General features: G+C 43.1%; 1 protein-coding gene across 2 annotated transcripts in view; it reads right to left on the reverse strand.

Moving 5' to 3' along the window:
* foxp4 (forkhead box P4) overlaps positions 1 to 23,778 on the reverse strand; it is a 97,125-nt gene that overhangs the window by 55,649 nt on the left and 17,698 nt on the right. For both annotated transcript variants that reach the window (XM_061832964.1, XM_061832963.1), the window contains exon 2: positions 10,344 to 10,523. In XM_061832964.1, the coding sequence (XP_061688948.1) occupies positions 10,344 to 10,514 (171 nt within the window). In that variant the 5' untranslated portion in view covers positions 10,515 to 10,523. The remainder of the gene's footprint in view (positions 1 to 10,343; positions 10,524 to 23,778) is intronic.

Genomic DNA, 23,778 nt, shown 5'->3' on the forward strand with positions numbered 1-23,778 from the left:
GAATCTGGCCTCTAATGCATCCAGTGTGTTTGGGTGAGACAGGGAGCGAGAAGCAAAGTAATCTAAACAGAGTGAAGTCTAGAATAGGGAGGGAAAAGACAGGTGGGTACCATATGTTGGAGTAATCCATCAGCACTGACTGAGGTCCATTGTTGATGGCCAAAAACGAAACAAACCTGCCCCCCACCCCTCACCTCCCCTACAGTCCAACCATCCACTCCCTCCCTTTTCGGTAAACAGTCCCCGGGGCAAGCACTGGGTCGCTGTCCTTGGGGGAGAAGCAGGAGGGCAGGGAGGAGGCAGGTGGGATCACATTTCTTGACTTTGACCAAGAAGAATGTGGGGAAAGAAAAGAGGAGTGACAGGCCCATTGTTTCATGACTGAGCTAAACGGAGCAAGTGCGCAAAAAACATTGCGTGGACAGTAGGTCTGGAACGGAGAATACACTTTACTTGCTGTAATACACTTCCAGACATATAGCTCTCCTCCTCCCCCAGGGGCGTGCGGGAGGAAAAAAAGGGATGGATATAGAGGGTGAAGATGCAGAGAAAAGCCCGTCACACTCAACTGCTTCTCTACAGGACTGCATGCTTTCTGATTTTGGATCGGCAGGAGACACGGCTTCACAGGGAGAGGCGGGACTTATTTTCTTCACAATCCTTTCTTTAGTTTTCTTCACTTTTTTCAGGAGTTGTTATTGAAGCTGAAAGCCAAGCAAGAAGAGCTTGTTGAGAGCTGCCCTTCCTCCTGGGACACCTCCGTGATCCCGAAAATCCTCTGTGCACTGGGCACAATCACTGGCGCACCTCAAAAAACTAACCACGCTTTTATTTGGATTGATTGACTCGGACAATTAAAGTTCTACTCGGGCTAATTAGTTCATTTTACTACTCCAAAGAAGGATATCTTATAATTCCATCCACTTTGTAGCACAAGGTACAACTTTGTGATTTCATGTGAATGCAATAGCTCGATCAGGAGTCCTTTCCAAAATGATCTATTTTCCCTTAATTAGTCTTGAAATGAGGTCACTGATGGTGTAGTGGTACACTCTCCTGACTTTGATGCAGGCAGCATGGGTTCAGTTCTCACTCAGTGATAGCGTGAATGTGAGTCTGAATGGTTGCCAGTGTCTACATGTGCCCTGCGACTGACTGGTGACCAGTTCAGGGTTTAGTCCACCTTTTGCCCAAAGTCAGCTGGGAAAGGCTCCAGCATGCCTACGACGCTAGTAAGGAAAAGCGGTTCATGAAATGGATGGATGGATGTCTTGAAATGATTTTGAATGGATTACAATAATATGTTGGTCCATCTGTGCCAGTGACATACAGTGACGGGCAGAAAAAAAGAAATGATCTCGTACAATAAATGGCAGAAGCTACAGTAAACCTGTGCATGCATCGGTTGCCATTAGTCCAACAGTATAAATCAAGACTTCTTCCCATGATGTCATCTTCCTGTTCTACTAAACAGGCCCGCACTTCACATTCACTCAATAAAAAAGTTATTCTATTGACATAGGATTATCAATGCTTCACTATTTATACTTTTCAGACAGAATCTCATAAGACTGAGCACGTCTACCAAAGTTATTGAAGTACCAACCAATGATTTAAATATTCAGAATACTTTTTAATTCAGGGATTTTTTTCTGATTTTAAAAATCAATATCAATACACTTGAATAATAAAAATCAAAGGGTCCCTCTCAGTTAACAAGAGGTGTGAAGAATTTATTTAATCAAATATGGTTCATTGACCTTGGGATATTTTCTTACAGTGCAAGCCAGTGTTGTTGGTTTTTTTTTTTTTTTTTGAGGTAGGGAAAGCATCGGAAAATACATTTGCTAAACAGCTGGCAGCATCATTAGATGTGATACTTGATTCATTATGTCAACTGTCAGAACGAATGCGTCAACAAAAACTAACTGCAATTCAATCGTCACATTTTGTCTTGTTATTGTTGCTATGGTGCAAACTCCACAGAAAACGGTCAAGTGGATCAATGTTTCCTGGAGGTAAACACATATGAGCAGGGTGCAGACGGAGCAAAATCCTGCTAAAGCCTCCCAATTTTACAGTGAGTTACAAACAGACCAGGCTCTGCCAAGTCTTTTTGCCCTGTTCCTCAGTGTTGCCCTCACACAGGGCTTCTCGTTCTCTGGAATTAATCTTCTCCCTCACCAGCTTTGCAACCATTTGTTTCCACTCAGAGCGACTTCAAACTGGCTGCCCACCTCTCGAACGAGAATGGCAGCTCAATCTCTTGCTGAGCGGCCGCTATCTGGGACACCTACAGAAACACTAGCCAAGTGCAGCGCTCCTCGGCTGTTTAATGTAATGTTTCCGCAATATAAAGGCTCAGTGAGAGAGCTGAGGTTTTAAAATGGCTGAAGCCAACTTCTTTGGGCCCAGACTGACCATTAAAGAGAGGAAAGACCGTGCTCTTGTGCCAGCGCAATAAAAACTCACAAACTCCAAAAGGAACATCAGAAAAAAAAAAATGCTGTAATGCTTGCCGATTTTAGATTTTTTTTTTTCCACATCTTATTTTTCACAAAAGTGACCCGTTTGAAAATCCAGGAAGGGCCTTGTTTTCCAGATGGTTCTCTTCAATGCAGTGGCGGAATGAGAAAACCTCGCCTTCCCGACAATCCTCTAACATTTCTATTGATTCGCAGGGGTATAGACCTAGTCATAAAGCTTTGATGACTGAATACCCAGGACTGTTTTATATCATTACATAATTTACCATCACACTCACATGTCACATCCTAAGAAGTAGGAACAACAAATAATTTCTCGACATTTAAATATTCCAACGAGGTGAGAAGGGGCCAAGAAATAGAGAAACTCCCTTCCTAACTGTATAAAAGGGGCTTCCTCTGTACTCTGGTCCCCAGTGCAGAATCGGGGCGGCTAATTGATGGCAAATAGATGCACACACGCACACACGCATACACACACACGTCATACGTTATATGGACATACGCCGTTTCCCTGTGGTTTCCAAAACAGCTCATTTGGCAAGAGAGGAAGGTCTTATTCCAGACAGACTCAGCCCACAGCGGAACACATACACACACACACACACACACACACACACACACACACACACATACATTGAGCCTACTATTAGTTTGCCCTCATCATGTACTCTATAAGCTAGGACAGTTTAGTAGCTTGGTCATGCTCCAGGGCAAAAAAGGCCACTTTGCTCTTATTTGGTTGACCTCCAGAGTTGAAAGCGCTCCTCCTCCCCAACGAGAGAAACTCCTCAGAGGGGAGCCTGTGCGGGCCGGGCCGTGACGAGCATAGTTCTAACCTGGCAACCGGACCGCACATATGGAAGCCGTTTAACTGTTATTATTAATAACCAAAAGGAGAGAGTAAAAAAAAAAAATAAAAATTAAACAAATAACACATGGAAGAAACTGCCAAGAGCCAGCTCAGGAGACAGTGAAAGCACACTTAGATGTAAACAGAGACTGTCTGTCATGTGCTTATGAACGCATACATGTAAAGATGCACAGGAAGACAAATGTGCACACAAAAAAACATACTGGGTATTCAGAAAAACCAGTCCCTCGTCGTTGGCCTATCAGAGTATTACCTGCATGCCTTGATAGAAGAAAATGTCTTTCATGTTTTTGGTTCTGAGAGTTTTAACACCTGTTGTGGCTGTGGGGCACGACACAGCCTCACACCCAACCCTTCACCACACACCCACACACAAACAGCAGAAGCGGTTGAAAGATCAACAGTGGCTGACTGCTGACCAAAAAGTTCTCCTGATGGACAAGCGTAAGACCTTGAACTTCAGAAGCAAGGGCGGGACATCATTTGGAGGAAGTGGTCACATTTCATTTACATAATCGGTTTTAAAATGGTTTTATCCATTCATCTATCCATTTTCTTTGCCGCTTATCCTCACAAGGGTCGCGGGGAGTGCTGGAGCCTATCCCAGCTGGTTGGCTACACCCTGAACTGTTTTCCAGCCTATCGCAGGGCACATTGAGACAGACAACAGTCGCACTCACAATCACACCTAGGGGCAATTTTAGAGTGTCCAATTAATGTTGCATGTTTTAGGAATGTGGGAGGAAACCTGAGTGCCCGGAGAAAACCTACGCAGGCACGGGGGGGAACATACATACTCCACACCGGCAGGGCCGGGATCGAACCCGAGTCCTCAGAACTGTGAGGCCAACGCTTTACCAGTTGATCCACAGTGCCGCATTATTATTATTACTATATATATATATATATATATATATATATATATATATATATATATATATATATATATTGAGATGTAACAATTTATATCAATTTTGTGTAATTTAACGTAACTATACTTTGAATTTCAATTCTAACAGATACAGATATGAGATGACAAAAAGAGCGCGACAAAGTGTGATCATAAATATTAATTTTAAAATTTCTCAAAAAGTATATATTAGTTATATTATGTTGTTTTTAATTGTGTTTATTTATACCCTCTGAATACATGCAGAATCAAAGTTTTACATAAATAGAAGATTAGAAAGTTATAGCTCGTCTTAGATGTTCCCAGAAGTGTTTGCAATAGGCCAAAAAATGTATGCATTGACTTATGGTTTTAAAAATCAGGATTTGAAATAACCACCATAACCAAACTATTTTTAGAAGATTTTATCCAACCTACAAATTCTCCTACAAAAGCTCAAGGATGTTGGAAGAACTACTTTCTTCTTGCTGTTGACGATAATCTTTGCTTGAAAATTGCCCCCACAAAGAGCCGAGACACACTAGCTAATTAGCAACCCTTCAGTCCTATGGAAACTATTGTGCGCACGCTGTGTACATATAAGTGTGTGCATCTTGGGTTGTTTACTGTGCCACTTTTCAATTGTTCAACTTCTTTCTTAAAGAACGTTTTCCTCTCGATGTCCACCTCTTTGAGTGATGGTACAGTGCCATAATCAGGGACTTTGGGAAAGGAGAGGTGAGACAACATGTGACCTCTTTGATCAACTTGTATCAAAAGAACTTAAAAAAAAAGTCTGAAATGATTGCTACAAAAATGTCCCGACTAACAATTACATAGGAGGACAAACCAGAATCCAGCTTTTTTTGCAGAAACCTTAAAGTATTTCCATGGTGATCTCATCTGCAAATTAACTGAACAGTAAACCCCCCCCCCCCGCAAAAAAAAAAAAAAAAAAAAAGAGGAAATTTCGGCAAGTCTGCCTCTTCTTGTGTGTTTAATCACACAATCATTGAATCACATTATGCTTGCGCATCCGCATGAGCATTGGAGTCCCCGTTGGATATTGTTGTGTCGTGCACTTCCCTCGTTATGCGCGCGCGCATGTGAGTGTTATTTACCTGACAGTACAGGCGGGACCTCTGAACTTAAGTGCTTCTAAACATTCCCATGACAACCAAAACTGACCTCAGCACTCCAGGTGCCCGCGCAAGTGTGTATAACTCAGTCTCCACAACGAGAACGGGGTAGACACACACAAAATGCACACACATATTCTGTTTAACTGGGCCGCTATCTGTCTTTTCGTGTCTCAGAGCTTCTCGGCTGACTGGGTCAACCAACCGTGACTGTGTCCATGCAGGCTTATCTGGCCCGCTGAAGCATTTCCTCAGTCGGTCTACGATTGATCCGTGTAGCCTTGTCGCTGGATTGTAGACTCACGACTGGCAGTGAGCAAGTTTAAGTATATTTTATACACTTTTGGGCAAATCGCAATTTCTATGATGGCAGTTTTTGATCACCTTAGATACGGATAGAACCACGGCTCCCCCTGAAAACCATATATGCCTTCGACGAAGCCAATGGAGCCAATTCAGTCTCTCTCAGACTCAACACTCAATGACCTACCAGCAAAAAAGATAATGAAAACTATGGAAACTCACTTCTCTGAATGAATGAGTATCTTTTAGCAAGAAAAGTGAAAAACAAGAGTGGATTTAGGCTGCGAGATGTGTTCAATACAGTATTATCAATTGTTAATACTTTAGTTTTTTGAAAATGATTCATATAACCAATCTCATGAGCATTCTGGTAACTCACACCATATTGTACATTTTAATCAATTCTAAAAAAACATTTCAAAAAGTAAGAAAAAGAACCAGTTGCAGCTGAAAAATTCTCTTTTCAACTAAAGAAAATTACATTTAATTCAAAAAAATGTTTAAATAGATTTTTACTTAACACCTGAATATGAAAGAAGATTTGAGGACTATTTTGGCCATATTCTAGTGTTGTTAGGGGAGCAAAAGTCAGAAAACAAAAATAGTGTCCCTCGTTCTTTGGAAACTCTTGAAGGAAGTTGGTGTTCTATAGTGTTCTTTGTATTGTGTCCCATGCAGCAGTGGGTGTTCTGTGATGCTTGGCAACCCAGCCTGCCCTCTGGTGACCTTTGAACTACACTGACCTCAATCATAAAGAGGAGAGCCAGGCTGAGACCAATGCAAAGCTTTTAGGGGGTGACAGCACTCAGAGAGAGGCCCGCCACTGATTTAGTATCCTGCGCATATGACAGTGGGAAACAGGCATGCACATAGTGGGGGGGGGGGGGTCTCTCCCTCAGACACATAAGTGTAGACACCAATGTGCAAGAGGACTCCACTGCTCATGTAGATGCGCAAGCATAATGTGATTAAATGAAATCCCACTACACTAAGAAATCAGAACATGTTGTCAGGAAATGTCTCGCTATCTGTTCAGCGGTCATCCCATCATCTCCATCTCCTGTGCACCCCTGACCTGCAAGTGAACTCCAGAGGAGAGCTGGAGGTCACGCAGGACATAAGTGGCCCAGTGACCACCATTCACCTCCCATTAGTTTGCAAGTCTTCTCTGAAGCTGCATCCACTCTTCATACGTGCGCAGAACACTTATCGTATTATCAGTGTTTGTGAATATCTGAAATCTGGATCAGTTCACCCAAATCTTGAGTCATCACTGCGGCTACTTAACTACAGCTTTCATTAACTTACATCACCCATACGTGTCTGTTGTCGTCGTCTAACTTCATAAGGATCGATTTCAGTTTGAGACCTCGAGTGTGACACCTTTAAAGGACTGCTTGAGATTTAAGACTTGGGTTTAGGGGTGGGTAAGGTTAATGCGAGTTCATCTTCGGGTAAGCCTTATGTGTTGACACTTTGAGACGGTTAAGGGCTCTTGAAGGGATAATGGCAAGATGTTATATGCGTTCTTGCGAGTGTGTGTGAAGGGCTAAAACAAGGATATACCTCCTAAAAAATATGAAAAAATACAACATGAGAAAGTGGAGTATGAATGGAGGGTCTAGAAGAATTTCTAAAACGGCTTTTTTCCTCATCCAGTGCGCCTTTGATAGCCTTGGGGAAGGCAGAGCGTGACTGCAATGGGCCCCTCACGTGCTATTTGCTTGCTGGAGTAACCTAAGGCCAAAGAGAGAAAAGCCCCAAACTGATGAGTGGCACTCCTAAAAGGAAACGGCACCTTTTTGTCGCTATTTCTCTCTCCTTCCTTTCCCCTCTTTTGCTGTCATCGCCAGCTGCTCTTACTACTGTGGCGGCTGGAACACCAGAAGCCATTAATTGATGGCGAGGAAAAGAGAGGAGACAGCGATGTAGTAGTTTACTGCAAAAAAGGGGAGGAGGTGGATGAGAGATGTAAGGAAAAGGAAAGTAGTGAAGACACCTGGTTCTCGTCAGAACACGCATACCGTTTTGAGGTATAGTATGTGAGGATTTATCCTGCTTACATTTCTGGTTGGCTATGCATCACCGCACGTCTACACTCGAGCACCTCACCAAAGTGCAACACACTCTCACTTTTCCACCTCTCCTCACTCTCGGCCCGTAGCGCCGCCCTTTGTTCTCGCTGCGTCCCTCCTCCCTCTCCCCAACATGATGGGGCAGAACTGGTTTTTCACCCCCCTCTTCCCTTTCTCTCCGCTGCTCTGTTCTTTCTGGGGAGGCAGACAGGCCACATTCCACAGGGGGGCCCAGGCGCCCTTTTTCTGACACGTCTCAGCGCTACACTCCTCCCTCATACCTCTATTTCTTCTCTTCGGCCCCACCAGTGACCACCACCTTCCCTCCCAGCATGTTTCCCTTTTGCCCCTCTATTTACCTTGAAACCTAGCGGCAGTTTTGACCATCTCACTGACAGCCCACCCCATGCCAACCTCTACACTCATCAGACAGAGCATTAGGTACACCAGTCAAATGACGTAAAAATGACCTCTGTCTGTCAACTAAGAACAAAATGTGTTTTCACAGCTCTTTGATGGCATACCCTACCTAATGTTATGGCCTAAGAGTGCATATGTACCTAGATCAGTATTTACTGTAAATACATGTTTCTGTGGAGCTATGGTGGGAAGACCGACCCCGAGAGGCCGTATGAAGGCTTTGACAGTGCAGGACATACTGTAAATGTGATTTCTCCCAGGGGCCCGAGGCAAAGATGACAGTATGCTCCAGCAATACCTTACAGTCAAGAATTCCCAGTAGGAAAGTGGGCAGTGTAATATTTTACACAACACTGCACAGCCCCAGGAGAGGTGTATGTTGGCATGTTTTTTTAAAAAATATATTTTGGTGTTAAACTTACCGAGTCAATTGCCTCATATTTAACTGCGAAGATTATATCAGAGTTGAGACACGTCATGACATTTTTACAATAGCTATGAGCTTATACCATTGGTGCAATTGGTAGAAATGCACGGCAGCATACCAAGAGGTGTGTTTAATATTTTAAACCCATTTCCCTATTTAAATCGATTAGGCCAAAATATTAGAACCCCTTGACAGTGTGAAATGGTGCATTTTCAAACAACTTTAAACAACAATTGCTGGGAAAAAAAAAAAAACATTTAAATAAAAAGCTTAATGACAGTGTTGTCAATTGTGAGACCAAAAGACTTTAAATATATGACTCCTGTAGGTGATCTATGGGTGTAAAATATGCTTATGTTGGATAATGTACTTTTGATGATTCGTAATGTACACTTAACTCTAAAAAACATGTTCAATCATAATAATTCTTATTACTTTTACAGACTAATCAAGCAGAAGATGCCCTCTAATTTTCATTGTCTGTGTGTACTGATGTCAAACTAATAATTTGTTTAGTGCAGCAAATTACTGTGACTTTATTACTAATACATAGATTCAACCATTTTATTTAAGTGGGTTTACAATGTAGAGGAAAGGTTGCGCGTGTCTTCCACTGAAGTAAAAAAGAGGTTCAGCGAGTGAGAGGAAGCGAAAAAGATGGAAAGAGAGAGGGAGGCATGTTTGTGGTTGGTAACCCGCTCGAGAGAGGAAATACCAGCATACGCACACACACATACACACACGCAGGTGCAAAAACATCGAGAGCAAAGACCCGTCCGAGAGAAGAAAGACTTGCTTTGTGTGTGCTACAGTTTGGGTGTTTATGTATGTGCATTAGTGCATAACTGCATGTGTGTGTGTCCTGGGTGGAAGGTTGCTGAGGAAGCAAGGTGAGGATGTAGTGAGGGGAAGGGTTGGCCAGGTGGGGCAGAACTGAAATGGAAGGGCCTCCGGTTGAGTGTTCATCAAAAAGCTGAGGTTTCGGCCTAATAATTAGGTGGATTATTTTAGCAGGCAGGGTTTGCCTCAATTACAACATTAGAAGGTGTCATGGAGGATTCCAAACCCAACACACACACTTCCTCAAATTTGTCATGTGGAACAGCTAAAATGCCACACAAAAAGGAATGTCCATCCAGTCCAAGGTACAATGCCTTGGCTTGTGTCACACAAGATAAACGTATCAAATTAGACAAAATCACAAACCAGGAACCAGGATGTGGTTCCAGTTTATGTGTCTGTCTGTGTGTGTGTTGTACAGAGCGTGGGGCTTCTGGGTGGGATGAGGGGACTCTGACGCACTGGAGGCAAAATAAACAAGCTAACTGGAGACACAACTTGCCGATGTGTCATACATACAAACACTGACAAACACTTCATGCATGAGGGATTAAATAAAATAAATGAACATGGAAGACTGACACACACGACTTGCGTGTGCGTGTGTGTGTTTGTATGACACTGTGGGGATCTCATTGCTGTACCTAGTAGGGAAAAAATGGCCCCATTGGCTCTAAATGCTGATATGACTTCAGTGGAAACTTATTAAAGGGCAGACAACCCAGTTTGTCAAAAGGTGTCATATGTGTATATTATGTAACAGCCCAGTGTGTCTGTGTTGTTGTACGCAACATACAGTACATGTGACAAACAAACAAAAAACAGCGAGATGCTCTTCAACTCGACAATCACGATAAGACAGGTGGACGGGAGAACGGACGGACACCCACCTGTTGCTGTTGCAGGTGCAGTAGATCGACTGGGCTGATCTCGCCATTCGTGTCACCGTTGGACCCGCCCTCTCTCCCTCCCCCTCCGTCCGATTGGCTGCTGAGGCTGCTGACTCCGTTCTGGCTGGACGGTGTCGTTCGAATGGTCTCAGAGGCTGATTCCACCATCATCACTGGCACCTGATGGTAGACACACAGGACAGGATGGGATGAGGAAGGAGGGGAGGCAGGGAGGAGGAAAACAACACGGGTTGAACAAAAGCGACTTGGGCAGAAATCCTGCTCCTATCTGAGAAGGTAAACAAGTCGGGAAGCTAAATCAAACACGTGCCGAGATAGAGAAGTAACTTGTGTGTGCTCATGTGCGTGTGCACCTTTTGTGAAAAGGGCGTTTGGTCATGAACCACCCACGCACAAGAGGCCACAAAGCGACACCTGAAACAGATTTTTGTCTGCATGTAGATGTGTGGGTCTGGGAGCGTACGCACGGATTAGGATCAGACAGGCAGCAAATCTAAACTGACAAGGCTGCTAATACCCTGCGATATAGTTAAATAAAACACGCATTTCTCCAATAATCAGAGGTGGCATGTGTGCGCTGTGTGTACGCCATGAGCAGGTTGGTCTTTGACAACGCTTGTTTGAAGAGCCTTCATAGGGCCTCTCTAATTAGAGCGCCCTCCTTCCACAAAACTAGACAAAACGCGCCGTTCCTGGATGTGTTGTTGTTTTTTTTTTGAGCAACAACGCCTTGCAAACACACGGGCACATTTGCCATCGTTAGGGAGTGCGAGCGTGGGAGTTCGGAGACGCCTGCGCGCACACATACACAAAAGCACACAAGTACGCTCGTGTAGCACGGCTAATACAAACACAAAACAAACCTTCATGCAAGCATGCAAGCTGAGCACTCCTAATGACAAGCTCAATCTCGCCTTTCTAGTTTATGCAGTTTTAGAAATTAACACACAAGCGCTGAGTTTTAGATGGAAACTTCTGATGCATCCATTTTTGCAACCCACAGTGGGTGCACAAAATGCCATCGAGACATATTCTACCCACCAGCTCTGTGGGAGTGTGTGTGTGTGTCTTTTAGAATAACACAACTTGTGCCTTCTGTGGAAATAATAAAAGACATTTCATCAGAGACTCCAACTTCTTCTTCTTTGCCTCTTCGGAAATGTGTGTGTTTGTGTGCATGTATGTGTATATTTTCAAATGTGAAAGTGCGACAGCAGGTGAGTTTGGGATAGAACAGTGGCGGCCCCATTAATGGGACGTTTCCAAACCCTTGCTGGGGGACAGAGGCCTGAACAAGTTGATGTTCAGGTAGAAAAGATGCAAATTTAAAGGATCAGCGCTTCCAAATCCCTCAGAAGCTTTTCCCTCTTTTGCTGTCTTGCGGTTCTGGTGCATATTATTCACACAATGGATACAGGTTTAACTTATGTATTGCCACATCAGAAAAATAGGATTTGCTGATAAATGGCAGTACTGGGATGTCATTACATCAAACAAGACACCAAATCCCACTCAGCACCAGAATAAATGACAACTGTGAGCTTTTTGATAAATAGTTCAAGCTCATTTTTGAGCCTGGAAACGACTCAGTAGACTTTTGCGGTGACATTAATGCTGCTTAACAGCTACAACATCTGTTCAGGAAAAATCTCCGAATTGAAGTCTCGATTACAGACAGATTGTGCAACCATAAGATGAAGTCACCAGTCACGGTTTTATAGAAAATTGATCAATGCCAGCGAAATGTGTGAAGCGGCGTTGCAATTTTGTATTGCTGTCACCACTCCAGCTGCCAATGCCTTTACACGTGTGACACAATACTGTTACTACCACAATAACTAACTTGGTTTACAGAGCTTTTAAGTCTTCAGCAATGCTGTTTTTTCACTAGCCTTCTTGCTGTTTAGAAAATCTTGAACAATAAGACAAAAGTAGAAATCAATGTCACATTTGCTGCTTGAAAAGGTCGCCACATACCTCATTACCAGGCAACAGAACCTGGTGATTTCTCCCAGCCAATCATGGAGAAAATGTAAAAGTATAAATGTAAAAAAGATTGTCCAAAATGTAAAAAAAAAAAAAAAAAAGAAATGTAACAAAAATTAAATTTAAAACATGACTTTGAGAAATTAGTAGCATTAAAATTTGAATTACAAAGAATAGAAGTCGCAGATGAAGATTGAAGCAGATTTATTAGTGTTGGAAAAAAAAATGTTTTCTAGTCATATGTTTCTGTGATATGTATGTAATTGCTCCTTTTTAAATTATTATTTCAAATGTCAGGTGTTGAAAATCATTCCACGCAATTGTTCAGAATAATATTATTACTGCTGTTATTTAAACATGAAACACAATGTCATAGTTTAAGAAAATTATCCCATCATCCTGATTCTGATTGTGACTATTAATATGCTTATGGTGGTGATGATGATGATGATGATGATGATGATTAGTACATGAAGTTACTGAAGTAAAAATGTGTAGAAATGTGCTCCAGTCATCTTTCGGTTGAAGGTGCTACCAGTCTGGTCAAGAATTCTTTCGTAATAAGCAGCCACTTGAAAAGCATAAATCAAGAGTGCAGTACTTCCTATCACCCCCCCCCCCACACTCCTGGCACCCATACGCGCGGGAGGTTAAGACTGAGAAGTAGAGCGTTATTGTGACATTTAAAGCTCGTCACTTAATCTCCAACCTCACTCCTCTTCCCAACCATCTCTCCCTCCTCCACGCAGACCCCTGCTAGGTCAAACTACTCCCCGAGGTAATATTATGAAGCCATGCATAGTGCTGAGTGATCAACAGATCCACTGACTTTGCAGCGCGCTACAAACTCTTGGCGTCATCACACGTCTCACTGAGCATGAATCACCGGCCGCCTATCAAGCCCACACTGTGCCGTAATGTACTGCTCGCCCATCTGCCGCTAACGTTTCCTCATTGACCTTATTAGCGATATGCTGCGGAGATAGAGCTCGCAGGTGGACAGGGACCTAATGGGGAAGTGAGCGCATAACACACACACACACACACACACACACACAGTCAATGTGCTATGCGGCTCCAAAGGGTGTGCAGTCTGTCATATCCTGTAATGGGTGTATATAAGCTGGTGTAATGGAGGTCGGGGAGAAGGCAGGGGCATAAATCTAGCCTGAAGTCTTTGATTAGGGCTATGATGCACACGCACACACACACACACACAGCTCTAGGTTAAAGTTTTCCTGGCAGCAAAAAGGAGCGGCTTGTGAAAAGGCCTGCCTCGACGCGCTACACGCACTCTGTCTGTGCATCTTCTTCTTCATCGCTCTACAAGATCAGACCCCCTCGAGCTGAACCTCTGACCCGAGAGTGTGTGCAGAAGAGGCATTCCCACTGTAGCCCAAGGGGACATCGCGAGAGGGATAGAGGGATGAGGGAAGGCTGATCGGGGAGATAGAGAAAAAGGGAAAAAAGCCTGCGTAATTGGGATTGGGAAGACACGAAATAGGACTCAACATGTTCCCGATGACACCTGTCTTTGTACTCTAATAGATTAGCTCACAGCCAGGCTGCAAATGTGTATATGCATGGAAGTTACGTGATTGATGAGCACAGACCAGTCCTGTTTTGACATGTAGCTTGTTCAGATGTTCCCGAAAAGATTCCCCTCATAATCGGCCAAACTCTTGACTGTTCCTTCCCACTGCGCCTTTTTTTTTTTGGGGGGGGGGGGTGGGGGGGGGGAGTTCAAACAACTTCAATGCCCAGTGAGCGGCTTCACTCTGTGGCTTTGTTAGCGGGATTGGCTCTGTCAGATTCCTTCTGGTCAGCGCTCATCACCACTCCTAAACCAGGTTCACTACGAGTAGACTGCATGTGTATGAGTTTGTTGTGAGAGCCGACGAGCGAGCACGCAAGTGAGAGAGAGTTGTGTACAGAGACTATTTATGTGTGCATCTGTGTTTACAGCAGCTTAGTGAGATAATAAGTCTTTATCATGTTATGCCTCATGTGGGAATATTTCCAAGGGTCCCAGAACGCCTGTTCTGTTTCCTCCGCCTTGCATCAGCTCACAGGAACGCTGCTTATTAGGCAAAGAAGTGAGGGAATAAGTGTGGGAGGGAGAGAAAGGGGGAGGAAAAAATGTCTGTACCAGTATGTGCACTCCATCCAATCTGCTTTCATCCTGCTCTTGAATCATTTGTCTTTCCCTGCCTGTGGTTGCGCCTGGTAACTAGTGGCAGGTTCAACCCTGGAAAACATGAAAGTTCTCCCCTGAAATAGACTCCACATAGGTTATTTCTATGATCTTACATTGATCAATCTTTATTTCTGAGCAAGTAAGATGAGAAATTTTAGAAAGATTGGAGAGATGTTGAACGTATAACATGTTTCGTCTTACGCAAACCTGACAGGTGCTTATTATTATTATTATTTTTTTTACATCCTGCCTGCTGTCAGTGTCCACTAAAGTCTTCCCTTGACAAAAACACATTCGGGTTTTCGCTTCTTGAAAATTCCAACTCAGTTTTTTTCCTGTGCTCTGCAGGGAGACGAACTTCACACACATCATCATTTAGAGACATTTTACACACCCATAGTCTCACACCAGCTCAACTAAATAAACCATGACACCTCTCTCCACCCCCCAGCCATTGTGCTCTCGCCCCAATCCCCAGAACAAACCCACCAATCGAGTCTGGCCTCTTGGGCCTCCATTGATATCAAATGTGACAACAAGTAGGAAGAGTGAGCGAGCAAACAATAAACTTGTTGACTAAAAAGATTTTGGAGTACATTTTCATTTTGTGTCAACGGCATAATCCTGGTTTCAGGGCTGAAGACAGACCTCCGGTGTTGTGTATTCTGCAATTGAACCACATTTGACAATTTCAATAACATCCACATAGATTCGGACTTAAAAAAACAATTATAGTTTAGTCTTTAGTGCCTTACACCATTTCAATTCACTTTACACACAATTTAAAAATATGAATTTTAATGGTAGGTCATCACGTAAAAGTATTTTTTCACAAAGAAAATATCTTGTTGTTCCATGTTATGCAAGAAAACTGTCCTTTTTTTCTAAGTGATTGTCCAAAAGGTAAATTTTTGCGTATTAATAAAATGATAAAACAGTTAATCCAATGCCTATTATGATTATTACATATTATTATCTTACCAGTACCTGGACATGGTCAATAAAACAGTAGAAACCTTATTTTTTAGTTCTTTTAACAATAACTGTAACTTGGTTGTAAATATTTAATCTCAGTGACTTTACTTTCGGTCTAATAAATTGTATTCTATTGTATTTATATTGGTTTAGGGACCTTGTGGAATAGCACTCGTTATCTCGTTGTATGCCATATAGTGAAAATAAAGCCTTTTTGAATTTGATTGATGTATTAAGACAACTCATATGAGAAATTTAATGAGTAATTTATTAATATTTCTTTTAAAAACCTCTGACAGTGCTGATGCTTCATGTGATGTCATAGTTGAAAAAATAATAATGTGCCATGCCAAGACACAGTCAGCCCAACACTAAAATTTTTTTCATGGAATTTAGATTACTAAAAGATAATGATATCCTATTTATCACCATTTAAAATGTAACTGAATGAAACACAGAGGGACAAAAATCGCCGAAGACCGGGGATACGATAAATATCTGGAGTAGCATTTCTGAGCAGATTATTAGCTTTAATATGAAGAGTAATGAGATCATGAAGGCAGCAATAACACAGTCAGTGAAGCGTACAAACATGTAGAGCACCATATCATGGGTTGCTTCCTCTGCAGCTGGTCGTGGAAACAAATTATGCACACTCGCGGCAGGTAAACTTCAAACGCGAGCTAAAGCTAACAGGCTAACAGCGGTGCTCCAGGCAACTCTGGCTGCCTGCCAGTGCTAACAGGTTGGCTAATAGCAATGAGCTCGGGTTGGATGCCTGCGGTTGCCCTGGCCCAGCTCCAGCGCTAACAGGTGAGCACTATTATCCCACACGTAGTCGCGTCACATGTGGGCCAATATCTTCCGGGGGCTGGCTGGTTTCAAGAGTGTCATTGGGTACGAGAGAAGCTAAGCTGGAATTTAGTCTGGCTTTAAGTGTGCGGGTAAGATGCCATCGCCGTTGTGGCGACGGAAGGGGAAGCGTATTGAGAAAGGAATCAGACAAGACGCGGGACTCAGCGCAGCCCGGCTTTTCTCTGTGGATACGTGTGAATGATTGCTAGTGTCCACACGTCTGCGTGGTGTATTTTTTGTCAAGACAAAGTCCGTGTTTACAGAGCCCATAAAGATTAGCCTCCCTTGGTCAGGTGGGTTCTGGAGCCATAGGTAAACACGCAGAGCATTCCGCACCCATGAGATCGTTCGGCGAGTGCGTGTATGTTTGTGTGACCCGGGCAAACATGCGCTCTTAGGCCCTTCCTTCAGAGAGCAGTAAGTGATTTACCAGGTTGCAGGCCACTGTTGGTTTAAAATAGTGAATACAGACACAAAGGTACACAAAAAATATTTGTAGAAGGAGCGGACTTCATGCACACCTCATTTATCTGAGCCTAAAAATCACGGGTTGTGCATTCCTCCAGAGGTAAAGTTCACGTGTAAGTGATCATGTGGATGAAAATGTGTGTGTGTATGAAGGGGGGGGGGGGGGGGGGGGTAAAAGAACGCTCCCCTTCATCTCTCCCCTCTGTCCAGAGAGGTAAATGGAGGTCAGGTTTATGATCAGAGTGGTGGAAGAAAGGTGATGTGGCGGAGGAATGAAGGGCTGAGAAAAAGCCAGTGTGCCTTTATTTGGATGTGAAAGCAGCTGAGCAATTAGCAGCCGTGTCCTGAGAGAGCGCTTTATTAAGATGACCTTCAACTGTGATGGGAGGAAGTGACAGAGCGAACGAGGCTGGGGCCGAGCCAGAGAAATTCGGATCAAACTGTGTCACTCAGGAATATGAAGTGAAACGGTGGCGCGTGCGTTCCGTGCTACAAATGACTGTGATGAGTCACAGTAGCTGTTTGAGCCTTTGGACACAAGCACTAGGGAGAGCCAGTATAATCCATTAATTGATCATTAAGATTTCTGGAAAGGGTGATTGATCGAAATTTGATTGGTGATAAATCTTGTCTTGAAACAACACGGCGGATAGCACTACTCGGCTGCAACCCGCAGGTACAGTATAGCGACGAGTTTATGCAAATAAGCTCGAGAGTTGAGCAGAATCCACTTATTTTGCTCCTTACTAAATTCAAAAGTCCACTTTTTATTTTGCCAACCTCTGAACATAAAAAAGTATTCCTACCCGAGCTACGAATGTAACTGAACAAAGGCACACTTAATTTGGGTATAAAAATGTATATTTCACTCTGTGAAAGGACTAAATTGCGGGAGAGATAAAAAGAGGAACTTTATTTGCCAAAGAGCTACATTGCCTGCCTTTAGGTGACACAATTTATGATCATAATTTGCATTACAAGGACGATGAGTTGAGTAGATTTAATATTACCTGGGAACGGGCGACGGCAGTCATAAAGTGTTACAATGGATTTAAAACAGTGCAGTGTATATAAATAAATAAATATCAAAGTGGACATAATATAATATTATACACGGGCTTTCAAGTCGGGGCACTTTGCATTTCTGAGTTAATTAATAGATTGGATCGGAGCAAGTTTCATCAAATATAATTGAATAAGAGCACAGTAAAAACAGGCCAGACGTTAAAAGGAGACATGGGGAGGAAATGATAGCATGTCCACTTTTCAAATTAATTGAATTTCAGTACTTTTGAACTTGGTCCAAGCCGAGGTAATTCATTTACATGCTATCCAAAAGTACTAAAACAAGATGATATCCCACAGTGTCCACAAATACACTCAGACGAGCGTGGAAAGTAAAAAAACCAACACCAACGAAAGACTATTCAAAATAACTGTTAGTTTTCGGCTCCTCGAGGTCTTTTCGCTACACTTTTTTTTCATCTCATACCATAATGCATTATATTATCACATGAATAATTTCTTCGCCGTTTCTTATTGCATTGAAAATGAAATCTTTATAATTTATCACAGACAAAAAAAAAAATCGTTGCTACATCGTGACAAGCATGCTAATTAATAAAAGTAGTAGAAACACTGAGACTAGTCGCGCTAATTTGGAACATACCAATATTAATAGAATAATTTATGGTGCAGTATAAATAAATTAATAGAGTAATTCGTTTGAAAAAGGAATGCCTTCCATTCAATTTAAGACAAAAAAATAATGTCTGCCTTTTAGACAAGGACATTAATAAGTGCTCTATCACCAGAACAGAAAAGGAAGCGACAAACTAAACACGCACTGCTCACTTTTAAAATACATCAATATTTCAGCTCTTCCATAAAAATTTGATGAGCAACACTTGTATTTCCTGCCTTGTTATTTTCATGTACTGTTTAAGGACTTTTGATACACTTGTGCAGAATCTGCAAAAGGCATTATATATATATATATGTATATATATATATATATATATATATATATATATATATATATATATATTACACATCAATGTCAAATCCCTGATCCAAAAATAGATGTAGCTGTATGAAGAAGAAGAATGAAAGTTTTAAAAAAAAAAATGAGAACGCAAGACACAGGCAGAAGTGGTTTGGGTCATCACGATCCTTATTACACCTCATTAGAATCCAGCCCTCACAAAGACATTCTGCCATGTGCCCTTTGTGTACGTGTGTGTGTGCATCCTTTCGGTGTTCCTGATGTCCACATGTGCATCAATATCCAAAAGTGACAAAAAAGGATGGTATAATTGGAGAAATGTGCGCAGTAATAATGGGTATTCAGAAAATGATAATTCATATTAAACAGGGTGCACAAAGTCAGCCTCATTTGCATGTTTTAGATTATATGCATTTCAAAAGTAATTTCCGCGGGGCATATGAATGACATTAATTCCCGGGCGGGTTCTGCTAGAGACCTCAAACTATCAAACACTCAAACATTTAACGGATGAAAAAAAAAAAAAAAAGACGGAAGCTTGAGCCTGGGCGAGGGGACATTTGAAGGTTAAAGTGATTATTTTGTTAGTTGTTTTTTTTTTTTTTTTTACTTGGGGCATTGCTTTATTTAAAGTTAGTGCACGACTAATTTGGAGAGTTTGGGTATTTGTGCAGTTGTACATGTATGAGTGTGCTTTCCTGTCCCAGTCTGAGAAAGACACCTCTCTTCCTATTCAGCACCATTTCCTCAGTATAAGCCTGAATGGCTGTGAGTCACAGTGAGTCATGTGCCTGTGTCAGCTCCAGAGCCAGACAAGCAGAATCCAGCTAAGACAAGACTCCAGTCGCCCACCAGAAGTGACCCGAACACAGCGAGGGGAAAGGAAAAGTGATGAAAAAGGATGTGGTAAGCGCGGGGTGGGGGGGGGGTTGCAGACGAGCGGGAAGAGCGGGAGACAGAGGGTTCCCTCTCCTCGCCTGCCCGGGCCGAGAGGAAGACCCTGGGGCAGGAAACGGTGCTGGATGAATGGATGATTCCAGTGGAAAACTCTGGATGCCACAGACAACATTTTTGTCTGTTTGGGAGTCTGGTCTTAAGCCGCATGACAACACTTGCTGGATACGTGCGTCCATCATATTGACGCGCCGAGCATGTCAGGCCTAACGCGATGTGAAAAGTGTTGAGCTGTGCATGTGTGCCTATTGTTTGTGGCTTGTCTTTTGTCTGTAAACAGAGCTGCTACTGCGAGTCGCTTAGCATGTCATTATCCCATTAAGAATTGATGCTTTCTCTACAAAGGCTTCAAACTGTTTTGTTTCCCAGTGTGTGACGCTCTACAAACATAACAACCACAAAGCACACACATGCTCGAGTGCCCCTCGCAAACAATGCATGTGTAAAAAAAAAAGAAAGAAAAGTATATACACATATATGCATACTTTTAAAACAGACTCACTGGTGCACCACATTAGTTATTTGACTGGGAAAAGATGATCATTCACACATACTATAGCCACCCATTCATTTTCTATCGTGCTTTTCCTCATTAGGGTCATGTCATGGGGGAGCTGGAACCTATCCCAGCTGACTTTGGAAGAGTGGCAGTTTACACCCTCGACTGGTCGCCAGCCAGTTCACTGTTGAATATGTCTGAACTTGCGAGAGGCTGTCGGGTATGAAAGGACAATCAAGTCTTGGCATCTTCTCAAAGTGCTTGCTAAGCGTCCCCTCGTGTTGTTCTTATGCCATCCCCTATGCTGCCACTAGGGGCAACATTTGGGAACTGGAAGTGATCCAATGCTGTGAGCATTCTAGTCTTTCGTGGCAATATGGCACTTATGCACATTTAATACCATTCGTAGCTGATTTCATGGAATGTGACTTCAGAGAGTACAAAACGGGAAGGTGGAGGGCAAGAGAACAGAACTTAGAGTCAGTGAAGAAGGGATAATGTGAGCCTGGGAAACATGTTTGTTTCCTCACTTTTTCTCTTTCATATTGTTCCCAGCCAGTCAAAGCAGATCTGCTCACCCGACACACAAGGGGAGGATGTAAAGAGGATTAGCGTGTGTAAGACACAAATCATTACACACACACACACACACACAAACTGTGTACACAGTCAAAGCTTTAACGTGACTTGTGGCAGCCATGTGGCGTATGTATTGAATAAGATGTGTCCATCTTCCCCAAATGACCAAAGGGGTGCGGGGCTCGCAAGCAGGCCACTCTACTTCATCGATACGCTGCTGCACGGCCTATTCAGCGGCAAAGAGCTTTCCTGCAGCTTCAACTCTCCATACTCGATCGATGTTATGAGCACTGCGGACAAACCGCTGCTAAACAGACAGCCCTCGCCACGAAGGCCCACCGCTGCACTGGCTCCCCCTGGGTTAGATCGTTCCCCTAATGGAGGTCTCTGCTGGGGCCCCCGATGGCCCCTAACCACCAAACAGGCCCCGAGGACCGGCTTGCCCATTCACTTTTCAATATCTTTCACAGTCATCCTTCCATTGTTTCCCCATCCACACAATTGTATTGACCTCAGCCTCTATGGGCAACTGACGCTTCCTCATTGCGTTTGTCAAAAACAAAGGGCACCCTCGGAACTCCACCAGTATGTACTTATATATACAGTATGGTATAAGTACAATATGGTACACAGTAGAGACTAAGTCTCTCGGCTTGGCCTGGGAATGCCTCGGGATCACCCTGGAAGAGCTGGATGAAGTGGCTGGGGAAAGGGAAGTCTGGGCGTCCCTGCTAAAGCTACTGCCCCTGCGACCCGGGGTCGGATAAGCAGTAGAAGATCAATGCATGGATAGTATATAGTATAAGAATATAGAACAAATCAGTTCTGTGTCTCTCCCACCTATCGGTGCAAATTTGCATGTGAAATTAAGTCATGTAGAAAACTGAAAATGACAGCACACACAAAAAGTGTCACCAAAACCATCCATCCATCCCATTTTCAACACCGTTTATCCTGGTTAGGGTCGCGGGGAGATGGACCCTATCCAAGCTGACAGCTGACCCGGGGCGAAAGGCGGACTACACTCTGAACTGGTCGCAAGTCAGTCGCAGGCCACATATAGACACGAACAACCGTTCGCAGTCACATTCACGCCGTCACTGAGTGGGAACTGAACACGTGTCACCCGCACCAAAGTCAACAGAGTGTAGCACTACATTGCCAAAATCACTACACATGAATACTAAGGTTTTCTAAATGTTTTATTGTTTCCAATTAAAAATAAATAATTTAACATTGCATGTGCGTGACCATTAATCATACTGAAATAGCCAAAAAAATATATATATATATATATTATATATATATATATATATATATATATTATATATATATATATATATATATACTACTGCGCTGAAGGAAAACCAACGGATCAGAAAGACAGGGTGTGACTTATGAGGTGTCAATCATTTCTTGCTCAATTTCCGGTACACTCATCATTGGCAGACCCTCACGGCCTCGCGCAGACCTGTTATTTTGTTATCCCAGAAAAACACCTCATTCGTAATGATGTGTTTCTATCAGATGAAAGGTTGTGAGGGTGTATCCGCAATGAGTCTGCCCATGAGTCTCCGACAAAATGATTGAAAGCTTGTGATTCACATTGTTTGTCTCTAATTGGTTGTTTTTTGTCATGTGGGGTGATTTATTGAATATCAAACTAGAAGGATAAGATGGATCAAAGAGGGCTGACTTTTTTCACAGATTATATATATTCAATTTGTTCTTCACAACGCTCCTGATTAGTCACTCCCCTCGTCTCTGCATTTGTCTTATTTAATAACCATGAAAGTAGCGAGAGGGGAAGCAAATAAAAAAAAACGCAATGGAAAGAATGGTCGCATTTGTCATTTCCGATTGTTTACCTTCTTCACTGCAAATTGATTTTTACATCTCCTCTTACTGGAATCTCTCTGCCCTGGACCGCCAGAACTGTCTGGCTTTGGCCTCAGCTGCCAAGTCCGTCCTGCAGGCTTTATGAGCGAGCTCTGGGGAGGACATTTCAGCCTTTCAACTCACAAGTCATTCCAATGATACAATACTGCTTTTGTCCTGACCACCTTTGTTGTTTTTCTTTCTCTCTCTTCCAACCACCGCTTGCCTTCTTTTCTTTATGTCACTCGCTTTCATATCCTTCCATAAACTGAGTCGACTTTGCTGTCTGTGAGCAGACGAGGTAGACTTCACAGATCAGAGGTGCCGTAGGACACACACATACTGAAAGAGTATCTGACAGTGGAGCTTCAAGTACAGGCTAGGGTTACAATGTGGTGGTGGGGCAGTGTGCTGTGGTTCGGTTCCTCCTTGGTTCTGGTAGCACTGAGGTTTGCCTGCAGGGACCTCCAGTGAGTCAGGCAGCAAGGCTTGAGCTAAACTGAGGTCGAGGCCAGGAATAGTCGGCAGTGCACGGGGCAGCGCTAATGGTGTGTTTGTAAGGGTGAAGCCAAACAAACAAGGTGACGTTTGAAATGAAGGAGGGAAGGGCAGGCAGGCCAGATGTTGCTCACAGACACACACACACGGGATGAAATATACTTGTGGTGAGGGAGGTGTACCATGTAGTGTATATCTGGTACAGAGTCATAGCATCAGCTGAAGTCCTTGCACAACGCTTTTCCGTGTGTGTGTGTGTGTGTGTGTGGTGTGTGTGTGTGTGTGTGTGAGAGAGAGAGAGAGAGAGAGAGAGAGAGAGAGAGAGAGAGTGCGCGTGTGTGTGTCTGCTTGTGTGTACAGGTGGTAAACAATCATTTACCGCATTTACCTCGCAATTACAGCCTTCTCAACCTCGCCTACACAAAGTGCTTGAACTCACTCCAACCCCTGACAAATCCAGATGGAGCTCTGCCACACAAAATACCTGCCTCACTATGTTAATCTTTGTGCAAATGTACGG

Source organism: Syngnathoides biaculeatus, chromosome 10 (genome assembly GCF_019802595.1).
Source record: "Syngnathoides biaculeatus isolate LvHL_M chromosome 10, ASM1980259v1, whole genome shotgun sequence".
NCBI classification, from domain to species: domain Eukaryota; kingdom Metazoa; phylum Chordata; class Actinopteri; order Syngnathiformes; family Syngnathidae; genus Syngnathoides; species Syngnathoides biaculeatus.